The 24,745-nt window shown below is 42.3% G+C and overlaps 1 protein-coding gene across 3 annotated transcripts in view; it reads left to right on the forward strand.

The window, feature by feature from the left end:
- ERI3 (ERI1 exoribonuclease family member 3) overlaps nucleotides 1–24,745 on the forward strand; it is a 261,189-nt gene that overhangs the window by 12,414 nt on the left and 224,030 nt on the right. For 2 of the 3 annotated variants that reach the window (XM_066624931.1, XM_066624932.1), the window contains exon 2: nucleotides 10,493–10,764. In XM_066624931.1, coding sequence (XP_066481028.1) covers nucleotides 10,516–10,764 — 249 coding nt within the window. In that variant the 5' untranslated portion in view covers nucleotides 10,493–10,515. Of the gene's footprint in view, nucleotides 1–8,652; nucleotides 8,674–10,492; nucleotides 10,765–24,745 lie in introns of those variants that run through there. The other variant, XM_066624930.1, reaches the window with a different exon arrangement.

Below are 24,745 nucleotides of genomic sequence, written 5' to 3' on the forward strand. Positions count from 1 at the left end.
ACTGTACTGTTCCTATTCTACAGGAATATTGAAGTATAACATTGAATTTGGCTTTCTTCAACAGATCATCATGCATCTCCTAGTTAGCTTTATTTGGACAAGTCATTTTCACACTTGAAACAACAATAAAAAAACCCAGGATAAACATTGAATTTCACCTGGAATGGATTGAGATTACCTTGTGCCTTAAAATTGATTTCAAAAGGTTTCCTGAAATCCTGGAACCTGCTCATCTTCCATGGGTTTTATTACCCCCTGCCCCGACCATTGAGTGCTTCTAGTGTTCTGTGGTTTGGGAATTATTACTATTTTTAGAGAGTCTGTAGTAACTACTTGAGTGTGCATGAGTCAAGATCTGCCCTGAGGCTCACTAGCAATCCAACAGGCTGGATATACATGAGAAAGGGAGTAGAGTGGAAAGGTGGATCAATTTGTTAATACCAGATGAATAGGTGAGTGTTCCGAACTTAGTTTAAATTCATTTGTGACCAGGCTGATTTTTTCCTGGAGTTGTTGGGGTAGAAAAGGTACAACTTTTCAGTACCACCAAGCCCTTTGGTGAGAGATTGAAACTAGTGTGTCCTCCTTGTTTCTGCTGCCAGTATAAGAAGATTGAGTCCTAGCCATCTCAGTGATTGATATTCCCATTGCTGGTACCTTATTCTGTGTACATCTTAAACAGCATTTTAAACAGCTGTAGTACAGTTGCCTATCTCTGTTTCCAGCCTCAGTGAGTTCTGCAGTTAGCCGAGTTTTATGCAACGTTTCCCCTGCTCCCTTTCTATATATTAAACATGTTCCATACTTTAGTTAGTCCTTTGTTGTACTGAAATTAAGGATGTGAGCAATAAATAAAGATCCCAAAGTACAATAATCCAGAACCATTCATTATAAAATAAAATGCTACTTCTCTAAGCTGCAAAAGCTCTTGCCTTTTTACCTTTTTCTAGGACGGCAGGGACAGGCCCCTAATTAAGCATCATTTTTGTTGCTCATGATCTAGTTTCCGAACTGGACAACAATATAGATGTGGCTATTCCATTGTTTAAGGACCTTATAGTAGTTGCCTTCCTATAAATGGGAAACTGTAGGCTCTGCCCTCTGTGAGTTAGGTCTCAAAGGCACAGTGTTACAGTGGCTCTTGTCCTTTCTGGTGAACCTAAGAACAGACCTACTGCATCAGGCCATAGGCCCATCTAGTCCAGCTTCCTATATCTCACAGTGACCCACTAAATGCCTCAGGGAGTACACAAGACAAGAGACCTGCATCCTGGTGCCATCCCTTCCATCTGATATTCTGAGGTAACCCAAAATTGGGAGGCTGCACATACACATTCTGTCTTGTAACCCGTAATGGTCTTTTCATAAATTTGTCCAATCCCCTTTTAAAGGCATCTAGGCAAGATGCCATCACAATACTATGGTGTTGCTGGGGAATTACAACTTGGCCCTTTGGGGTGCCTTAGGGCTCTGTTTTATCTCCCATGTCATTTAACATCTACATGAAACTATTGGAAGAGATAATCCAGAGATTTGGGCTGCAGTGTCAGCAATATGCTGATGACACCCATCTCTACCTCTCAGTTCCCTCTCTGAGTCCCAGGAAGGCACTTAAAACCTGGAATTTATGTTTGGAAACAGTTCTGACTTGCATCAGGACTAACAAGCTGAACGTTGGTCTGGGCTAAACTGGGGTGCTGTTGGTTGGAAATGCTGCTTTATGGCATTTTCAGCTTCAACCAATTTGCCAGCTGCAGCCCTATCCGGAGAATTTGGATCTAGTCTCAGTTATCCATGCACTGGTTGCATCCTTGACGACTATAATGCATTTTCTTATGTACAGCTGTCTGTGAAAATGACCTGGAAGCTTCAACTGGTATAGAATGTGGTTGCTAGACTGTTTACTAATGTCGATCAGTATGAACATGTCACACTGCTGCTGTACCATCTGCATTCATTTCCAGTTTCTTCAGGGCCCAATTCAAGGTGCTGGTTATTACATCCTATACAGTCTAAGTCCGAGTTACTTGAAGGACTATCTGCACCCACATATTGCTTCCTCTGAGTCCATTCCAAGCTGTGCTTTCTGGTCCTAAACCAACACAAGCGTTGATGATGACAACGACCGGGGCAGGGCCTTTTCAACAGTGGTGCCATGCTTATTGGAGGAGTTCCATCAAGTTCCCACACTTACACATTCCATGAAAAACTTCTCTTGCACTTCTCTTGCTCAGCTGTTCATTGATTGGTTTTAGCCACATGGTGGTGTACTACTAGGACCTTATTTTTGGCTGCTGGAAATGTTGACTTCTGATTTTACTGCTGGTGATTATTGTTTTAGCTGTGCATGTATTTTATTTTATTTTGGTGAACTGCTCTATGTCATTTTTAGAAAAGTGATATAGAAATCTGTGAAGTAAACAAAATAAAAACACTTGTACGGTACACTGTTGATCAAGAACACTGCTTGGGTTGCCTTGGTTGCCCAAAATGCCACCAGCAGTCTAACCTGCCATTTTTGAATCATTCAGCATTTCATAAGATTAAGTTCTTGATGGCAGCAGATGAAGTTGTGGGCAAGATGCAGTAATCTATAATGGTCTATAAATGTCTTATCTCTCACTCTTCCAGGTGGATGTTACTCAGGTTATTGGGTGTTACAGGTTTGAATGCTGTACATTTTTCCATGCTATAGAGCTGAATCTGCTAAAATACTTCGTCACGTCCAGCTGTATTTTACAGCTGTATGGAATGGTAGTTGAGAATAATATGAAACAGTGACCTGAGTGGCTGGATGGGACGGTTTGTTCTGTCAGAGTTATAATCTGACTTTGGACCCATAGGAAATACAAAAATGCAGTACATGTATTTGCAAATGCAGTCAATTTCCTTATGATTTTATCTGGGTTGCATGTGGCCTTTACAGATCGTCCCTCATTATCCACTGGGGTTCCATTGTGGAACCCCTAGTGCAGTGGTTTTCAACCGCTGTGCTGCGGCACACTGGTGCGCCGTGAGGCTACCTCAGGTGTGTCACGGGGTCAAGGAGTCAGGTGGCGGCAGCAGCAACTGTGCGCACGGGAGAAGCGGCGGCTTGGAGCCTTGCCAGCAGGGCAAAAAGGGGCAACTGTGCATGGGCTTGGATGCTCCTGCTGTTGCTGGTGCCTGCCCCGCGCGTTGATTGGGCAGCCAGCCAGGCAGCCAGAGGAACCTGGAAGAGCTTCCGGTGGGCGGGAAGGTGGAGGGAGTGAGGGCGAGCGGCGAGAGCGAGGAGGGAGTGAGAGGGAGAGCGAACCTGAAGGTGGAAGCAGGTAGGAGCCAGAAGCAGCTGGCTGGAAAGGACCCTGGAGAGACCCTTTTCCTTTCCAGCAATGCCCCAAAGTGACTGCCTGTGTTGCCTTCCCTGGCAAGGCTTTGGCTTTAAGGGTATGGGCCACAATCCTATCCACACTTACCTAGGAGTAAGCCCCATTGACTATAACAGGGCTTACTTCTGAGTAGATGTACAGAGGCTTGGTCGTATTCTTCCTTGAATAAATGAGCAGGCAAGTGATGCTTTTCTTCCCCCCATCCCATCTCCTTCCCTCCTGCACACACATCCCCCCATCATAATTGCAGTTAACCCCTCTTACTGCCCCTCCCCACCCCTCCCTCTTCCCTCCCTTCCAAAGTCCAGAGTCAGTTGCCTCCCATTCTCTCTCTCTCTCCCCCTCTCTCTCCCTCTCTCTCCCGCCCACCCCAGTGAATCCTGCACTTGTTTCAGCCACATCTCCTCACTGCCCCTCACCCCCCCACCCATTTCTCCTTCTGGCAGAGCATATCAATTGATAACAGCTTGAACAGACCTACTTCAAAACTGTTCTTCCTTTCCAGAAACCACAAACACCTCCGTCTCCAAGCTTCTTGGGAATTTCTTTCATTGTCATAGATCAGTCCTTAGCAATCCTAACCACACTTTCCTGAGAGTAAGCCCCATTGAACAAAATAGGACTTACTTCTGAGTAGACCTGGTTAGGCTTGTGCCCTTAGCTATATTAATTTAATTAATTGTATTAATTAAATTAATTAATTGTAACATAATAATGTAATTAAAAACTAATAGTGTGCCTGGACAACTTCAGTGCCTTGTCAGTGTGCCATGAGCTGAAAAAGGTTGAAAATGGATGCCCTAAGTGGATTAAAAAAAAAAAAACCAGTGGACAAATAGATTTAGGTTTCTTGCCCTTCCATTGTTCTTGATGGAATAAGGTCTTGCCTCAGCATCCACAAGGGTTTGATTCTGGGACTCCCTGCTGATACCATAAAATGTGTTAAATAAAAGCAGTTTAAAAAAATAAGTGTGTCCCTTTACAATTGTGGTTTTAAAACAGGTTTTCTTACTGTTGTAGAGAGGCAATTAGCAATTAGAAATGCAAAGGACCTCCTGCCTTTGCCTGACTCAGCTGAAGAATGAAATTACTATCTCTCTACAACAGTAAGAAAAGCAATTTTTTAAAACTGATTTTAAAGGGATGCATATTTTCCCCTTCTCCAGGGATCAGCACTTTCCTTCTCATTTGCAGTGGCCATTTGTGTTGAGTCAAACCTGTGTATAAAAAAATCTGTATATAACAAGGTTGAACTTGTATTTCTTTTCCTTAAAGCTTTTTTGAGACCTGATAACTCTGACTTTCAATCATTAAATAAAAGTTTATAACACGTAGCTCAATGGTTTCAGAACATATAGATCAGTGGTTTCAGAACTGGGACCCACAAGTGGGTCACAACCCAATTTTTGGTGATTCATGAAACTGAGAAGCGGATAGCTGACAGGGAAAGTGTATTGAGCTCTGTGGAAACCGAAAGGAGCAGCACGTGTGCGGCCATGCCTTGGTCCACTTTGAAGGGCAGACTGAGAGAAATGCAACACCACCAGAATGATCCCAATCCGAAGAACACAGGCTCCAACAAACTCTTGAGAAGGAAGTCACCCCCAGCTGACAAGGAAAATGTATTGAGTCCTATGGAAGGCGAAACAGAAGCATGTATGTGTTTACTTGTGAGTAGGCAACTGTGCCTTGGCTCTTATTGACTGCCAGGTGAAGGGGAATGCAGTGCCACCAGGGGAATGTTTTACTTATATTGGTACCGCACCAACAATTTAGATTCAAAATAGTATTTGGGGACCAATGCAGCTTGTGTGTGTGTGTCTGGAAAAAACAGACACACACACATGCAGTTTAAGCAAGCATATGAATTTGCTTCTTAGAAACCATGAGTAGTCATTCATTGGAACAGTTTGTAGTTGGTGCTGCCAGTATCGGGTCACTCACCCCCTCCAAAGTAACCAGCACGAGCCTGCAAAGTAGTAGTAAAGCACTTCTACCCCTAAAGTCATGGGAACTTGTGAGCGGAGTTTCTGTGTCAAAGCTTTAATAATAATAATAATAATAACAACAACAATAACTTTATTTTTACCCCGCCTTTCTCCCTGAAGGGACTCAAGGCGGCTTACAACAGGTTAAAACAGATTAAAAACATAATTTAAAAACAGATAAAAGCATATTAACACATATCATAAAAACAGTAGGCAGATAAAAGCATATTAAAAAGGTCAAAGTAGTAAAAAGGTCAAAAGAGCATAGAGCAGCAAGTCATAAAAGAATCAGGTCTGTAAAAAATTAAAAGATGTTAAAAAGGCCGAGAACTCAGAAGGCTTGTTTAAACAGAAGGGTCTTCAGGCCTCACCGGAAAGTCTCAAGAGAGAGAGCCATTTTTAAGTCAAGGGGAAGGGAATTCCATAGCGTTGGTGACACTACTGAGAAGGTCCTATTTCTAGCCGCGGCCCCACATACCTCCCTAGGTGGCGGCACTTGTAAAAAGGCCTTCTCTGATGACCTAAGAGGATGAGCCGGATTGTACAGAAGTAGGCGATCTCTAAGATACCCTGGTCCAGAGCAGTACTTTAGAACTGTTGAGGTTCATAGTAATGAAAGATTGTTCTGAATGACTTTCCTTAACCAATGAAGAACTCTAGCGGCAGAGCTGAACTCTGGTCCCTCTTTCAAGAAAATAAACACTGATCACAGAATCATTATGGGCTTCTGCAGTCCCTTTTCTTCTTTGAATGTTCTTTGTCTAGCAGGGCAAGAGATGGTGGAGACTTTTTTTTTCCATCTCCAGATGTGGAAGATAAAATGGCACAAGCCTTAAATATGAACAAATGTCGGAAACTCACTACTTACTTATGTTCAATATACAGATAATTCCATAGTTGCTGTAGTTAACCTTGCTATATATTCCTATTGGGAAAAGAGGCCATTCTTTCCCATTTTTTAAACAAATTTTAGGGCAAGCTTGTAAAATAGCAGTTGCTGTTTCTAGCTGCTAAATGAAAGTGCAGAATGTTGGCAAAACTATAATTGTAATGTGCATGGATGAGTGAAGGTGGATGTATTTATTGGATATAATCTATTGGAAAGGCTGTGGCCTTTTCTAGCCTTTCTGTGCACTTCTTTGTATACTTGGTGAAGCCAGAGCTTTGCCACAGTAAAATATTACAGTTTTTACTCCTGAGCATTACATCTGCCTGATAGCCTTACAGCTACACAGCTTGGCAGTTCTGAAGATTTAAAAGGCGCCTCTCTCAAATACATGTTGCTCTATGATGGGTTGGAAGTGACTGTCACTAACTTCTATTTGGCTGTAATGCATTTATTAATGACAATAAAAAGCGCTGGATGGAAGGATGGTGGTTATGGCAGGGAACCTCTAGGATAAAAATAATGTTAGGCTCGAAGGGCAGCTGCTTTTTATTTTTGTAGCTTGGCTTTCCATTTTCCTAGTCTTGATCTGTTGCTTTATGGAAGCAACATCCTTCTCTTCTGCTGTTTCCCACCTCATCCTCTTGCTCCCCCCTCCAGCAAACCTCATTGTGAACAAGCCTATTATGTAAAAAATCTCACCTTGCTGAGTCGCCCAGTCTTTAATCTTTCACTGTGTGATGTGCGTGTAGCTCTAACCAAAACTCCTTCTGCAGGAAGGTTATAAAATGTATATTTACCCAACCTGCTCATCTGCAATTATCTTCTAATCTGGTCCTTCGCTGGTCTCTCAGGTAAATACAGCTTTAGTTGTTCTTCAAGGCATATTATTTATCTCATTAAGTGTGTATTTTGGCACGTGCATTATTGACCTGATGGACTAACAGCTACGGAGGAGCAGTTGGTGTCTGTTCTGTAAATAACCCTGAATGTTCACAGGCCTCTTGCCTTGGTGCAGTTCTTTTCTGCTCTGCATAATGTTCTCCAAAGGGTGCTTCCTGCCCCTCCTTGCAGCAGGATGACATCAATAAGGTGTATATCCATCAAAGGCGGGTCTGAGGTTTTATCTTTCTTCTTCACGGACATCTTCCACCAACAAGGAGAAAGAAAGTGCTAGCATATGGCTATCGGGGCATTCTTTCCCTTTTGAGATTATCTATGGCAGGATAAAATCTCCTGGAAAGGTGCCAATATTGACACCTGGTAGGCAGTGCAAGTGAATGCTAATATAGGTAAGCTTCTGTTGTAAGGCTTGAGAGGTGCTATCCAACTGACTATTTATATTTAATATGCGTGCTTGGTCTGACATACTAATGTGTTGAATAATCTCATTGCCCACTTCATATTAATCTCCACTGTAGTCAGAGACTCCTTGTCTATAAAACTTTTATTATTTTTTCGTGGCACACCAGTATGCCATGGCACAGTGGTTGAAAATGGCTGATCTACTGTACTGTACAAGTGGAAATTGTGTAGTGCAACAGCTTTATATTAGGGCTTAGCTTTGGAGTTGAGAGTGAAAGGTGGTTACATCTTGAAAAGAATATGGAAATGATTGTGGGAAGGGGAAGGGGGAACTTCAGTATCAAAGTTTGGCTTGTCTTTATGTTTATAGGTATACCTGTATGAACGGATATATTTTGGGTGGTACAGTTGTGGAGTTCCATCTCTGAAGGCCTAGGTCACCTCTGTTTTTTGCTGTGGCTTCTGCTTCTGCTCAGAAGGACATGTGATTCAGCTATTTAGGGCTGAAAGCATTAATTGATCTGCAGGATTAAAGTCAGTTGATTTATCACATTTGTACAAGAACTGTTTCTGTGAAACCTAGTTCACACTCAAGTTAGTAGCTGTGCATAATTCTACTTTACTTTGAGGGTACTTGATGAGTACTTTGAGGGTACTTGACATATAGCTTTCCTTGCACTGTAATTGGCTCACAATTCTGTGAGGTAGGTTTAGTTGAAAGATAATGACTGGTCCAAGCTCTGCTTCATTGATAAATAGGGATTTGAACCTGGGTTTCCCTAGTCTAAATCCAGCACTCTGTCACCCATATTACACTGACACAAAGCCTGTACTTTGTGCAGTGTGTTACAATGATTTTTCGGATGTTCCTTCTGTTTAATGAGTTGAGGAAAACTGTCGCACAGGGAGCTACGTTTGGAGTAGCATGTGTGCATACAACTCCCTAAAGGGATGTCCAGGAACACTTAAAATCCTCAAGCAAACCTCCCCCTTAATATAGTGCAGAGGGAACCAGTTGTCACTCCCTTGCATATGGCATTAAGAGAGAGGCTGCCTCTAAAACATGGAGGTTGCATATGGTCGTCATGGCTTGATGGCAAGGAGTTCCACTGTAATTACATGATGGGTAAAGAAATATTTTCTTTTTTCTGTCCTAACTCTCCACCAGTCAATTTTAGTGGATGTCCCCTGATTCTGGTGTTGTGCAAATAGAACTTTAGGGAGAAGGGGGGGGAGAAAACTTTCCTCTATCCATCCCATGCATAATTTTATATGCCTCAATTATTCCGACCTTTCTAAACTGAAGAGCTCCTATAGCTTTTTCTCATGCCCTCGCCTGCTGATCATTTTGGTTGCTCTCTTCTGTACCTTTTCCAGGTCCACTATACCTTTTTTGAGATATGATGGTGTACAGAACTTGACACAATACTCTAGTTGTGGCCTCACCATTGATTTGGACAATGGAACAATAATTTTGGTTATCTTATTCTCAATCCCATTTTTTTTAATGATCCCAAGCATGGAATTGACCATCTTCACAGCTACTGCACACTGGGTTGACACTTCCATCAAGCTGTCTACCACCACGCCAAGATCTTGCTCCTGATCCATCACAGACAATTCAGAACCCTTCAGCTTATAAGTGAAACTTTGATTTCTTGTTCTGAAGAGCATGGGGCAAATATATTACTTTATACTGACACTGGCATTTATTGAAGGGCACCTGCCATTTTGCTTCCTCCCCCCCCCCCCCCCAGTTGACAGAGATCCTTTTGGAGCTTTTCACAATCCTTTCGGGACTTCACCACTTGGAAAAGTTTAGTGTTGGTGAAGGGGGTACATTTTCAGAGTTGCAATCAGGATTCTTGCTGATCTATTGGCTCCCCTGTCAGTTGACAACTAGTAGCTGTAGTACAGAAGGGCTATGATTTCTTTGACTTCTATCCACAGGACTTCCCCAGTGATGGAAACTGAGTTTTTGCTAGAAATGCGATTCATTTCCTCATGACACTGTTAGTTAAAAGGCACTCAAAATATTACCATGTGTTATGCTGTTCAAATTTGTGTTTTAATTAAGCTAGTTGATTGATTAGCAAGCCTTTTGTTGATTCACAGCTTTTCATTAACCTCCAGAAGACTATGTGCTAATGCACATCTTTAGTTGGCTTGCAGACAAGTGTAGAACAGCTTCTGGATTGTGAGGTTTGTACAGGGTTCCAGAATAGATGACTCTGAAGCAAACTGTTTTTCATTTCCCACTGCTTAGGCTCTTCACTGGTGTACCTGGGAGGGTCAGGGTGGGCAAAAGCCCAGAGCGGCACCCTGCCAGAGGGGTGTTGCAGTGACCCTTCTCCTGGCTGTCATTTTTTTTGTCTTTTGGGCCCATTTTCATGCCTTTCAAGGCCTTAGAAGGCCTTTTAAGGGCCAGGGAAGCTGCCCCCGGCCTCCAGAAGGCCTTTAAAATGCCTTTTGAGGCCTTTAAAATGCTGAGAAACAGCACTTCCAGTTTTCCGTGAAAACCAGAAGTGACGTTTTTCAGATGGGGGCATTTTGTGGTCCTGACTGCGGTTGACACCAGGGCCAGGTTTGCAATTGAGGCTCTTCATGTGAGACAGCTGTTTATTCTATATCCCTGCTAGTTGGCTACGACATGCTTCAGTAGCTTGCTGATGAGGGCTGTGCTATTGAGTTGTTCTAGGCCAGCACTCTGCTGCTGTTTTATTTTAATTGGTGTGGGTTTTTTCTATCTTTCTTGTTTTAAGCTATTTTTGTTTGCCACCTTGATACTTGGGTTAAAAGTCAGGGTATAAATATTTTAATTAAATAAATACTAGGGTAATAAGAGGTGATTTCTCTCTCTCCATTGAAATGGAAAGAAGAATGGCAGTACAGCAAAACATGCGTTTTTAGGAGTAATGCCTGCTTCTTTTTCCTTATTTCTCAAGTTCCAGATGCTGCTAGGTGTTCAATGGTAGCACTTGTCCGTTCCACAGCAGCAAGACTTCAGCGCAGGTTACTCCCAAGAGCGAGGAAGACTCTGCGCTCCCTTCCACAGTGTGGTGTTTTCCAGAGATACGACTCCACCACAACCGGGAAACTGGCGTCTCACGGCTTTGCTTCCATGGCAGCAATGTCATCCTTTCCCCCACAGAGGTATCACTACTTCTTAGTGCTGGATTTTGAGGCCACATGCGACAAGCCACAGATCCATCCCCAGGTAATTTTTGGCTTGCTTTTTCTGTCTTAAGAGTTTGTGAAAGCAACTCCTGGAGAATAGCAGTGGGGTCAGTGACATCATGTGCTCTGCAGTCTGAATCTTGTTGAGTTACATTGCCTCTGAAGGGAGGTCATTCTTCCATTTTACAGATGAGTATGAAGACTGAGAGCCCAAATAACCCCAGAGTTTTGTGGCTGACACACTGACCCTTATGAGCATTACTATAGCCTTTTTGAGTGAGAGGGCATTTGAGACTCACTAGATAGTGTCGACTTTGTATCACTGAATTCAAATTTCAGCTCAATTGTAGACTCACTGTTACTTTTGAGTCTATAGCTCTTTTGCACCCATCTTTAATACAAGAAACAACCTACTTCAAACCTGTATTATGGTGACAAATAAAGGCCTCATATGTACACTGATCAGTCTTTCACAAAGGTCTGAAAACATGTTTTGATCCTAGTTATTTACAACAAACTGTAGCTTGTTCAAACCACAGTTTCCATGGTTTAGTGCAGTGGTCTAGAGAAAGAAGAAAGAAAGAAGGGTTCTACTAAATCCAGGAGGGTGTTAGAGAGGCTGTAAAGGGCAAGGAAGCTTCCTTCCGTAAATGGAAGTCTCTCCCTAATGAGGAGAATAAAAAGGAACATAAACTGTGGCAAAAGAAATGTAAGAAGGTGATATGGGAGGCCAAGAGAGACTATGAGGAATTCATGGCCAGCAACATTAAGGGGAATAATAAAAGCTTCTTCAAATATGTTAGAAGCAGGAAACCTGCCAGAGAAGCGGTTGGCCCTCTGGATGGTGAGGGAGGGAAAGGGGAGATAAAAGGAGACTTGGAGATGGCAGAGAAATTGAATGAGTTCTTTGCATCTGTCTTCACGGCAGAAGACCTCAGGCAGATACCGCTGCCCGAACAGCCCCTCCTGACCGAGGAATTAAGTCAGATGGAGGTTAACAGAGAAGATATTTCATACCTCATTGATAAATTAAAGATCAATAAGTCACCGGGCCCTGATGGCATCCACCCAAGAGTTATTAAGGAACTGAAGAATGAAGTTGCTGATCTCTTGACTAAAATATGCAACTTGTCCCTCAAAACGGCCACGGTGCCAGAAGATTGGAGGATAGCAAATGTCACACCGATCTATAAAAAGGGAAAGAGGGTGGACCCGGGAAACTATAGGCCAGTCAACCTGACATCTATACCGGGTAAGATGGTGGAATGCCTCATCAAAGATAGAATCTCAAAACACATAGACGGACAAGCTTGCTGAGGGAGAATCAGCATGGCTTCTGTAAGGGTAAATCTTGCCTCACAAACCTTTTAGAATTCTTTGAGAAGGTCAACAGGCATGTGGATGCGGGAGAACCCATGGACATTATATATCTGGAGAAGGCGTTTGACACGGTCCCTCACCAAAGGCTACTGAAAAAACTCCACAGTCAGGGAATTAGAGGACAGGTCCTCTCATGGATTGAGAACTGGTTGAAGACCAGGAAACAGAGAGTGGGTGTCAATGGACAATTTTCACAATGGAGAGAGGTGAAAAGCGGTGTGCCCCAAGGATCTGTCCTGGGACCGGTGCTTTTCAACCTCTTCATAAATGACCTGGAGACAGGGTTGAGCAGTGAGGTTGCAAAGTTTGCAGACGACACCAAACTTTTCCAAGTGGTGAAGACCAGAAGTGATTGTGAGGAGCTCCAGAAGGATCTCTCCAGACTGGCAGAATGGGCAGCAAAATGGCAGATGCGTTTCAATGTCAGTAAGTGTAAAGTCATGCACATTGGGGCAAAAAATCAAAACTTCACATATAGGCTAATGGGTTCTGAGCTGTCTGTGACAGTTCAGGAGAGAGATCTTGGGGTGGTGGTGGACAGGTCGATGAAAGTGTCGACTCAATGTGCGGCGGCAATAAAGAAGGCCAGTTCTATGCTTGGGATCATTAGAAAAGGTATTGAGAACAAAACGGCTAGTATTATAATGCCGTTGTACAAATCTATGGTAAGGCCACACCTGGAGTATTGTGTCCAGTTCTGGTCGCCGCATCTCAAAAAAGACATAGTGGAAATGGAAAAGGTGCAAAAGAGAGCGACTAAGATGATTACTGGGCTGGGGCACCTTCCTTATGAGGAAAGGCTATGGCATTTGGGCCTCTTCAGCCTAGAAAAGAGGCGCCTGAGGGGGGACATGATTGAGACATACAAAATTATGCAGGGGATGGACAGAGTGGATAGAGAGATGCTCTTTACACTCTCACACAACACCAGAACCAGGGGACATCCACTGAAATTGAGTGTTGGGAGAGTTAGGACAGACAAAAGAAAATATTTCTTTACTCAGCGTGTGATTGGTCTGTGGAACTCCTTGCCACAGGATGTGGTGATGGCGTCTGGCCTGGAAGCCTTTAAAAGGGGATTGGACAAGTTTCTGGAGGAAAAATCCATTATGGGGTACAAGCCATGATGTGTATGTGCAACCTCCTGATTTTAGGAATGGGTTAAGTCAGAATGCCAGATGCAAGGGAGGGCGCCAGAATGAGGTGTCTTGTTATCTGGTGTGCTCCCTGGGGGATTTGGTTTGCCGCTGTGAGATACAGGAAGCTGGACTAGATGGGCCTATGGCCTGATCCAGTGGGGCTGTTCTTATGTTCTTATGGTCTTCATACTTTTTCTTGTCCTGACCCGAGTAAATAAAGTGTGAGGCTGTGAATTTCACTGTTGATCCCGCCTCCCCCTCTCAGTACCCAATCTGCCTGCCCTCATCATCACCCCTCCCCACTCCCATAGGCCAAGTGGGGAAGTCTTTTCTTGAACTTAGTGCAACAATTTTTGCTCATCAAGCTAATACATCCCCTTGACTTCTATATCAGTCAAGCTGCATCACAGAATTGTAGAATGGCATGCAGCAAACAGTGGAGCAAGGCTCAGTGGCAATCCTATGTATGCAAGCAGTGTAAATACTTTCAGATGTGGAATGTTGGCCCGTAAGCAACCCTCTGCCCCCCATACTGTACCATGCCATCTCAGAAACTATTCCTTAAAATATTTTAACCCTGCCCTTCTACAAAAATACTGAAAATGGCTTATGATATAAAAATATGGTAAACGAGAAATATTGCCTCACCTAGATCCAAACGATAGCTATTGTATCACCTGAACTTTAGTGTGTGTTGTATGTATTTAGGTGATGCAATATTTTCAGTTATTTATGATTATAAATGAATATCATTATTAATTAATAAATGAAAATTTATTTGTTTATTCTTTGTTTAGTGACTAAACTGGACTAAATTTAATTTAGTGTCTAAATTTCAATTGGAAAAAGTGTTGGAGAGATGTGTTCACAATTTCAGTAGATAAGAGCAGGTGAAAAGGCCTGTCAAAAAGTGTTGGCAGGTTTGCAGAAACCCTATGACGCTAAGATGTGACAAGCCTTACTAGGAAGCACATTCCCTAGTCTGGGAGCAACCACAGAGTAGACCCTTTCCTGTGTCCAAACTCACTGCTTTGCAGGACATGAAGGGAGAACCTCTGCAGAAGAACTTAATAGGCAAGCATTCTTATGTGGGAGAAGGCAGATCTTTCTATTACTGCTTTTGCGTTTTCTGAGGGGATTCGAAGTCCCCTAACTTGCATGACTGAGTGTGAATGTATGCAGCCCTGCTTCCTGAATGTTACCAGAGGCCCTGGGATTTTAACGGCCAGAGATGTTACTTTTCCTTGTGTGCCTTGACTTCATTTAGGTGCTAACTTAGAAACTTAATGATATTTGTATTGCTTATAAAGGTAACTGCAGGCTGTTCTGTGCCTGTGAATGCATCTGGATTGTCCAACTTCATCTGCCACACTAGCCTCTAAGATTTGGCAGCCAGCCATACTTTTGGAAAATGTCCCTGAAACTGCAGATATTGTCATTTTGGATTTCTGGGAGTAGGTTTTACATATGTTGTATGTCTTTAATATTTGGCAACTAGAAAAATGAAAATAAATTTTCTGTGGCACACAGTGCATAGTGGTCAATCTTGTTTTTGTTCTCATTGTTCCCACAATTAGCTCCTGTTACAGAATTCTGGTATTACAGAGTTTGAGATGTTCCTGTATTGTGTCAGGAGGCTGGAGTGTTGGAAGGAAAAGGAGTATCTGTAGTGTTAGGAGAGCGTATGTGTGTAGGCATACTTCTTTCCTTCATGATCATTAGAACCCTGCAAAATATACACCCTTTCTGGATCTCTTTCCTCTGCTAAATGTGGATAACGCACATGCATTTTCCAGTTTTCTTTACAGCTAGCCAGGCAATAAATATTAATTTTAAAAATGAAAGGGAAGATTCTCAGAAAGTTGCATATGCCTGTTCTTTATTGTGTAACGTAGATTCTATGATGTTACAGCTATGAAGATCTCTAGACTTCCACAAGATTTTTAATTGGAAGGGCTACTGAGTAAAAATGCATCTCCTGTACACAGGATTGCAATGAACACTCAAAATTATGAGTTTCAAACATGAAATGTGGCGTAGAGTAATGTGGCTATCGTCATTCATATTTGCACTTCAAAATTGAGAGCCAGATTTGTCAATGCATTTTCTTGGCTTGAAAAATGTCTGTTTCTCCTCCTCCGTGTTCATTGAAAATCAAAGCATTTGAAGTTGCATTTGGCCTTTGTTCCTGAGATGTAATACATTCCTGATCAGTAAAAAGTTGGAGGGATAGTTGCTGTTAGTTGTGCTACCCTGCACCCCAGCATAACATCTTTTTCCAATAGCTAATCCTGGTGTTTCTTTGATTCTTTTTTCAGGTTGTGAGCCCTTTGAGATTAGGGAACCATTTGTTTTGCTTGTAAACTGCTTTTTGAACTTGTTGTTATTGATGAAAAGTGATCTATAAATGCTCTTAATAATTCTCAACTTCCTTTCCAGGCCCTTCTCCTATCTTTGTTTACAGGGGTCTTTATTTGGACCTTGGCCATTACAGAGATTGTGGCACAGTGTTTAACTGTCTTCAAAAGTGATTTTGACTTTATGTGATTTTGCACCATTGAGAACCATTGGTTCAAGTAACCTGAAATAATCTGCATTAAATTTTTTTTCTTCAAATCTCCAGTCGTCTTGTGTGGGGAGGTTGATTTTTGTGAGTAATTCTGCCATAAGTGTTCTCTGAGTGAGCTGCCAGGCTATTTCTTGTGCACCCAGCCTCGGGTGCAAAGACTTGTCAAAGCTGTAAATTGACTCTGCCGTGTCCCTTTGGATATGGGTTTGGCCTGTGTGCATTTTGATGCAAAACCATGATGCATGTGGAGCTAGTTTACAGCTGGCAGTAAAAATGGAGCATGAGTGGAATATGATTACTATGACTTTAAGGAGCTGTGTCCCCAAGTCCTTGCTCTGGAATGTAACAATATGTGACACTGAAGCTCTGCTATATATTTTGTGGGGAAGATAGTGCATTAAGGTTGGGTGTTATTCAGTTGGTTCTTTTCATCGACTTTTCATCAAGCACCCGGTACTTGTTTGCATCATGCATTTCTCTACCTAAGTCTGTCATGCTGTGTTTCTATAAAAATCTGTAGAGGCACTAAGCAGTCCTTACTCAAAATGCAGAACTTGATATGTGTATCAAAGTACTATTTCTTTATGCATTTAGCGTGAAAAGGGGCCTTGAGGAGCAGGCTGTTGTGTAGGCCTTCTCATGGATTAGCTAAACAGTGCTTGCGCAATACTTTCACCAAAGGAATGTAAAAAGGATTTTAGAGCCCTGAACTTGAGCTGAAGACCTGAACTAACAGTCCTTGACTTTATAAAATTCCAATTAAAGGTCAAATATTAGAACATAAGTCAGGATTTATTCTGAGAAAGCCAGGTTCTTTAAATAAGCAACTAAACAGTACAGGGGGCTCCCATATCTGCAGATGCAGTATCTGTGGATTCACTTATCCACGGATCGGGTCCGCAGGGCCCCTCCACATGCCAGCCCCCCCGTGCACCCTTCTGGAGGTAAAGGGAACTCCGCTCTCCTCGCCTCCAGAGAGACCTCTGAGTCTGGCAGTTGACTGCAACTTGTGGTTTCATGGAGAAACTGGAAATGACGTTCTAAATGCCTCATAAGGCATTAAAAATCAATTCTGGTTTCTCAGTGAAACTGGAAGTTGTGGTTTTTTAACTTCTGGGCTCAGAGGACCCTTTAGTGGTGAGGGTAGCAGAGCTTCCCTTGGTTTCAGGAGGTGGGGGGGCAGGTGTTCACCCGTATCTGCAGTTGCATGTAATCCCCACGGATTTGGGGACATGGCTATATTCCTGTACTGGAACATGAGTAACAGTGACTTGTAGAATAAAAACCAGGACTCATTCTTGGGCTGATATATAGGATAAGGTCCAGAATTCAGAAACAACTAATTGATGGCAGCCATGCAGATCGTAACCAGGATCTGGAGCATTTTGCTAAGCACCTACGAAATGGAGGCAAATATGATAAAAGTAGCATCCTTCCTCAGTAGGCCCTTTTATGCCTTGGTTCATATGAACCAATTAGATCAGCATTTCTCAGCATTTGTCTCCCACTGTATCACTTTGCATGGTTCACCTATTGGAAGTACCACCCAAAGTAACTGGCGATGTTAATTTGTCTAAAATGACACCTCTACCTTACTCCCCACCCCAATGAGATTGATTCCCAAGAGAGATGATGCGAGGCAGTGTTCCCTAAGAGTTCTGTGTGAGCATGCAGACATCTCCAGCAACTGTGTGGTGTTGTGACTTGTTGTAGGGCCACATTTGGCGATGGTGTCATCACATAATTGCTGAACCTCCGGGTTGCCGAGCGTGGCAGAGAGGTGCATGGCTGCTTGTTTGCCCACCTTAGGGGGAGCAAGGGTGTGAGAGGAACAAAATATTGCAAAGGGGGTGGGAAATGCTTTCTGCTCATTTTTGCAATATGGGCAACTTACAAAATTCATATCTTTACTGGATAAACTGAACCAGCTCAGCATTTTTTTGTTGTTGGCATCCTTCAGTCTCGGAAGACTATGGTATCGCGCTCTGAATAATGGTTCTGGAACAGAGTGTCCTCTCCAGTGCGCGAAGCCTGGGTAAAGTAGATATGGAGGACAGACTGTTTCCCATGCAGCAAATCCCCCCCTCCACATCACTGAAATGGTCCAATGGAAAGGCAGAAGCCAATACGGTTGATTCCAGCGGCATCGCAGGAGTTGCCAGAACATGACTGTTCAGCCATGAACTGCCTCAGGGACTCCGGCTCCGGATTTTGCCTCGAGGTTGACTCCTGAAGCCTTTTCCATAACTGGATGTAGCCACAAGGCAGTGGAGGTTTGGGATCAGAGTTTTCCTTCTCTCAGATGAGCTGCCTTCCCAGGCTAATGAGTCCCATCGACCTGGTGGCTGTTCAGTCGCCTCTTACGACAAGTACAGCCAAACTGAGGGCCTATTCTTATACCCCAGCCCCCAGGGGCAAGAAGCTCAGCCCCAGCTCAGCATAGAAGAAACAAATTTAATCTCCTTCTCTCATTAATAGTATGTTGTTTTTCTGAGTGTCTCTCTTTGTACACAGTTGTAGCTGAAGTACATTACTGCGTCCCTACATAACTTGCTGTGTTTCGTTCACTCACAGTGAACTTGCTTCCAAATTCTTCTGTCTCCCCGAGGTCCAACTTTCTACAGGCTTGACGTTTCTCTTAGTGATCCTCATTGGCTTTATAGATGATGTGCATACTTCCTTGGATGAGCCTAGTGACTCTGTATCATTCTCCACAGCCATCTGGTGTCACTGATGCACAACGGTCTATTTGGGAGCAGTACCTGGTAGGAGAGCTTTGCAAACAGATTTCACAGAAAATGCGGCAAGCACATTGTGTGTGTGTGTGTGTGTGTGTGTGTGTGTGTGTGTGTGTTTGCCACTTTGTGAGCATGTGGCAGACAGGCTTTAGCTGGTCCTGGCTCCTTGATAGGTGCACCTGTGTGATGTATATGTTTCTTCTTGTGTATTATTTGCAATCACTCTTCACATATTTAAGTATACTATAAAATGTTAAAGATGCATTGCTAAAAATGTGGGCCTTACTCTTTGTTAGTTTCTCTTATAGTACGTACTCCCAATCTTGGTAGTTGAGAGCTAATCACAATTAATTGGTATGAGTTAATGTTCTTCAGAATGTGACTGTTGTCTTTATTGTTGCATATTTTTATAATCTTATAAACTAAAGTTGATGTATTTGAAGTTTTTTCTAAAAACTGAATTCTTCCCCCCTCATTAAGTTTTACTTTTAAGCACAGCTAGAGTTTGTCTGCTTCGTATTCACTTAATTATTTTAAACAACTGTATCCCTTTTTTGTTTAATAAACCAAAGCTCCTGTAAGTTTGTAAAAATTCTCTGATGTCATGGCTATTCCTGTTTGCAGTTTTCAAGCTTTTAATTTCTCTGTATTCTATCTGTAATGATAGAAAATACTTATCTGCAATAGGAAAAAAAATGCCCTTTCCCATGAGCCTCATCCTGGGTGGCTTTTTTTGGCTTGTTGCAGTGCTAGTTGGTTTTATGTTTAATTAATCCAGTGATGCTTCTGGTGTAATTGTTACAGCAACAGTTTTCCATTCAGCCAATTTAATTAAAAGAAAAGACAACCAATGGGGGGAGGAGTGCCCCAAGAATTTTTGAGCTAAGTGCTCCGGTACTCATATTCATTCTCTGTGATTATCTCTTTACACAAAGGCATCCCCTTTTTGCCAATAGCCTTGTATAACTGCAATGTGATAAATACAATTTGGATTGAAGTATTATGACTCTGATCACAGATTAAGGTGTATTTATTGTAAATCCCTTGGTACTCAGCCTAGTACAAATCTTTCAGGGACTGCTTTTCTCTTTCTCTCTTTTTTTAAAGTGAGAGTTCCAGCCTGAGGGCTTGATTATATCATCATTGGGCGAATGGTAGTCCCTTGAAATTCCTAGCTTTTGGTTCTTTGCCCATAGTAAACTAGTTTTATGTAGACACTGCCACATGCAGAAGTAAATGTTAATCTTTGGCAGAGTAAAAATTGCTTTTTAAAAATTTTGACCCTTGCACTAAAGAAGTGGTATAATACAAAGGTTAACAGCCTTATCGTATCCTAGCTCCCTCCCTGGGCTGGTGCATCTGTGTCAAAAATAGATGCACTGTTACCAGCAAGGTAAGGGAAATGGGTTGGGTTGGGAGGCTTCAGAGGCGAAAGGGGATTTAAATCCCTTTAACACCTCCTTAAGCCTTCAGCTCTGCAATGGGTCTTCTCAGACTTGTGCTAGTGATTTGTCTGAGGAGAGATGGGGGCAGGGAGGCTGCTGGAAAGGGGGAATAGCCATTGCCATCAGAACCACCCCACTTCCCACAGCCACCCCACCCCCTTACGCCCCTCTCCCCATCGTGTACTGCCCCCTCCCACCCATTTCCAATGACTTACAGGCTGTGGTAGGCGAACCAGTGACATGGGCTGGAAGACGTCGGCCTTCCTGCTGGTGCCCCGGCAGTGTATTATTGAGCACGCTTTCTGGAAAGCCCTTTACAGCACTTTTGCAGTGGTTAGCGCTGGCTGAGCTGTCGTTCCACCAGTTCTAATGTATTGGGCTGTTAGAGAGTGAGCTGCAAATCAGGATTTCATTGGTTTGAACTTCATCTCTGCTATGAGCACACTAGATGGCCTTTTAGATTTGCCATTCCATCTCAGCCTGAGCTCCCCAGCTGCAATGTGGGACTAATGATACTTGCCTTACAGGGGTGTTGTAAATCAAAATCAGGATAATACATGTGGAGAACGTTGCACATTCAGAAAGCACTGTCTAAATGCTTTTATTGTTGTTTTTATTGTTATCGCAATGGATAGCCACAGAAGAGAGCTGGCATATCTAGAAATTTGATGCAGCTCCTGTATCCAATAGTTGTATGAACTAATTGTGAGATGAGTTAAAGATTGGTTTCTTGCCATTTAAATTCCAAGTTGTCTATTTAGTTTTCTGCATTAGTCCCAGTTTCCCACTTCTTTTTGTACATGCATTTTTAAGCCCTGCTACTTTCCAACATAAGCATACCCTTTCTAAGATGAGAACAGTATCCTGTCAGACAACTGTTTAATTTCCGTTGTGTTACAGGAACTGTGTAACAGTAATGTTCTGGGCACTAACAGGGGATTCCAGTTGCCACCAACTGCTTCCTGTTTCTGGTAGCTTGAGATTTCAGAATGGTCTTGTCAAGATGATGCATGTCCTGGCCACTCTGGGTAATAGTCATTGATAATCTTCCATGTACTTGTGTAGCTCTTTTTGAACCCACTTATAGTGTTTAAGTACCACTGTATCTTGTTGCAGAGGTATGTGGTTTGCTACATGGGCCCAATTTATGTTCATTTTATATTTGTTGTGTGTTAATATATGTTGTTAAGAGTGCTTTTTGATTCGCTGCTTTCCAAATGGATCAAAAATATTGAGATTTGTCTTTTTGTTACCCAAGAATTTCCCAAATGACATTGAGTTCTTCTCTTAAGGCAACCTATATAGCCTGTAGACCTCCATGTTTTAAATCCCATCTGTCTTTCTGTTCTGTTTCTCAGAAATAAAGTTCATTTTAAACAATTTCATTTGGGCTATGATGAGACTATTGTGTGACTTAACAGGGATGTATGCAGGTGGTTAAGAAAGTATTTTGATGTCTTTAAATTGAGACCCTCTTATTTTCTTAATTCTTATTTTGGGCAAGCAAGGACAGGTCTAACGGATTTGTTACTGTGTTTAGATTAGATATGGCAAATAAAAGGATAGCTAAGTAATAGATATGTTTTTGAATCAATATTATTGGACTTTTAACAAAAGATTATTTAGCTATGTGTTTAAGGAGACTTGGAACAGAATCTCACTATCACAGAGCAGTGACCTCCTGAGGACCATCTGTGAAATGGTAGGAATATGGTTGAGAAAGTAAAGAGGATCAGCATAGAAATTTTATGTGTGATCTGTTGTTTTTGTTGTTTTATTATCACATGGCATTTTATTCCAAACGCTCATTTATGGGAATGTTCGGCATCCACTGATATTTTCATGTTTCTTTTCTTAAATAAGTTGAATTTTAAATTTAATCGAATTGGCAAGAGTGGGTGTGCCTGTGCGTGCATGTTTTGTTTTCTCCTGGTGACTGTGACTGATATTTGGTATTTGCTGCTAGAAAGGCTCTTCAGTGGGATCTCTAGTGGCTCAGTATTTCAAGACAGATGTGTTGAGTTTAGAATAGTGCACTCTGTGTGTAAATGTGTTGGAATAGTTAACCATCCTTTATCCAAGTTGATTTTTTCTTTTTGTAACTACTTTGTGTGGTCAGTTTTGTTGAAATTTTGAGATTGGATAGGGAGAGGTCTGTTTAGCCATGTTGTCCATTACCCCTGGAGGCCAGTGTAGGACTGCTCAACGCAGCCAGCTCTCATTAAAATAATAATTAAAAACTTGGTAGGCCAGTACTGTCCACATCCTGTCCCTTCTTCTAATGGCCTTAGAAAAAAATGGGAGGGGGGGGAGAACCCAAGCCTTCTGCAAGCTCTGACTCTTGTATCTTCACCCCACCCCCCAAACTTGGAGGCATCAACTCTCATCTGTCAAAGTGTAAATCAGCAATTAAAACACAAACAGCGAAATGCCAAAGATGACCTGGAGCACAAAGCGACTGACAAACAAGTCCGGACAAATCGGCGGATAATTTATAAGCATTGCCCTAAAATCTAATTATTTGGCAATTCGAATTTGCAGCCGGCCAGGGCTGTGCAATAAATTTAACCCGCCATAAATTATTTAGGAGCAGCCTGTGGTGTAAATCAAAAACACAAGTGTTTGTTTAAGAAACAAGCTCCTTGTGCATAAAATGACTTTTTTTGTCTTTTGAAATGAAGGGAAGAAAAATTGCTGAACTGCATGAGCTTCAGCCGCTGAGACCCAACCTTATTGGAGGCATAAACAGGCTGTCTTTATGAGCTAAGGTTCCTGTCCTTTCTCTTATCAGAAACCATCTCTTGCTATCAATAGCACCAGCTCCTTTCATTGCAATGGGAACAGTCAAGTTTGATTTTCCTGTAGCATCTTTCATTCTTTATATTTGTTAAATTATTTTTTGCCAGGGCAGAGGAAGATAAATTATTCTCAACTGCAGTTTTTAAAACTGAATAGAGTAATCTTAGCCACTGTGTGTGTGTGTGAGAATGAGTGAGCGTGTCCTGCCCACGGTTCAAATGAGTGTTTGGAAGCCTGAATGTTCTTGTGGGTATTTATTCCTGTGATCTAGTAAGGGCTCCAGTGTTGTGGGCAGTTTTCCTCCCTGAATGTCAGTGTAATTTCTTTTGCTTTGCTCCCAAATCAAGAGGTATCACCAGAAGTGGCTCAAGTAGTTATACTTGCAACTTTTCCATTCAGTAAGGAAGCTCACAGTTCTAGAGTCTTCTTTTGCTCCCTGTCAGTAGCATTCCTTTTTTCATTTGCTGACATTGTGCATCCTGCTGCTTCTTTTTGGGTTCTTGTTCAGGAGGGTGGAACAAAATAGTTTGGGTTTATAGTGCTGAAATCACAGGCTCTCCTGAATTTTCCTGATTGTTTTGAAAGGGACGTCCTTTGAAGTGTTTTATAGGCCGGTTGAGAGGCAGTCTCTCATCTGGTTCTTGAGGGGCAAACTGCAAAACGTGGCTGCAGGTGTGCGCATGTGTATTTTCCTCTTGGGGTGGTGTGTCAGAAACTCTTCATGGGCTGCCAGCTCTTTAGAATGCAAGCATTGCAGACTCGTATATACAAGATGATTTAAAGCAGGCATGTTTGGTGAGAGGTATTTAGAATTTTTAACTTTTTTCCCCTACACTTTTGTGTGCTTTTAGCTGAGCTGTAGTATTTTTGACAGGTTAAAATTGATTTGAGAAACTGTCTTCCAACAATATAAATGCAAATGCCTGTGCTGATGAAACAGAGCTGTGTGCAGAATTCTTCAATACAAATTTGTGTATACAAATGTTATGACAAATGATAGGAGGATAAAAAAGCTTATTATTTTATCACCAGCAATTTGAATCCTTGCTTTCCGTCTTAGGCTGCGGAAGTGCACATTGGGGGAAGAAACAAGATCAAATGTATTTATAATCTTAGCAAGGAGGTATAGGTAATCTTGGAATCAACATTGTACTATTTCATTGGGAAAGAACAAGCTTTGGCATTGTGGTAAATTCCTAGCATGGTAGTTGGCTAGCTGAGGAACTTAAACGCCGGAGTGGGGCCATACTGTCATTAGTGCTTTACTAAAATATAATATGGTGACTCTTGTCTCCGATGTCAATATCTGAGTTCCAGGTGGATTCCTTAAATAAATGAGCATCAAATAATGGATTCCTGAGGTTTAGAGGAAACAGAGAGTAGATGTACATGGGCAATTTTCACAATGGAGAGAGGTGAAAAATGGTATGCCCCAAATATTTATCTTGTTCATAAATGACCTGGAGTTGGGAATGAGCAGCTGGGTGGCCAGGTTGGCATATAACACTAAGGGCACAATCCTAACCAGGTCTATTCAGAAGTAAGTCCTATTTTGTTCAATGGGGCTTACTCTCAGGAAAGTGTGGTTAGGATTGCAGCCTTCATGTTTGGGTGGTGAAGGGATTGTGACGAGCTCCAGAATGATCTCTCTAAACTGGGGAAATGGGCAGCAAAATGGCAGATTTTAGAGGTAGCTTTTCTCTGAATATCATATGCAAGGGAGTAGTAACAGAATAAAGTGTCTTGTCTGGAGTACTCTGAGAGGCATCTGATGGGTCCCTGTGAGATACAGGAAGCTCGACTAGATGGGCCTTTAGCCTGTACAACAAGGCTCTTGTAATGTTTTTATGGAATTAATGCAGTCCAAGAGACTCGGGGGTGGGGGGGGTTTAATTGCTCGGTCAGAGTTTGGAATGGAGAGCCCAGGATTCAGACTATATTTTGGTGACCG

This window comes from Tiliqua scincoides, chromosome 4 (genome assembly GCF_035046505.1).
Source record: "Tiliqua scincoides isolate rTilSci1 chromosome 4, rTilSci1.hap2, whole genome shotgun sequence".
Classification (NCBI taxonomy): domain Eukaryota; kingdom Metazoa; phylum Chordata; class Lepidosauria; order Squamata; family Scincidae; genus Tiliqua; species Tiliqua scincoides.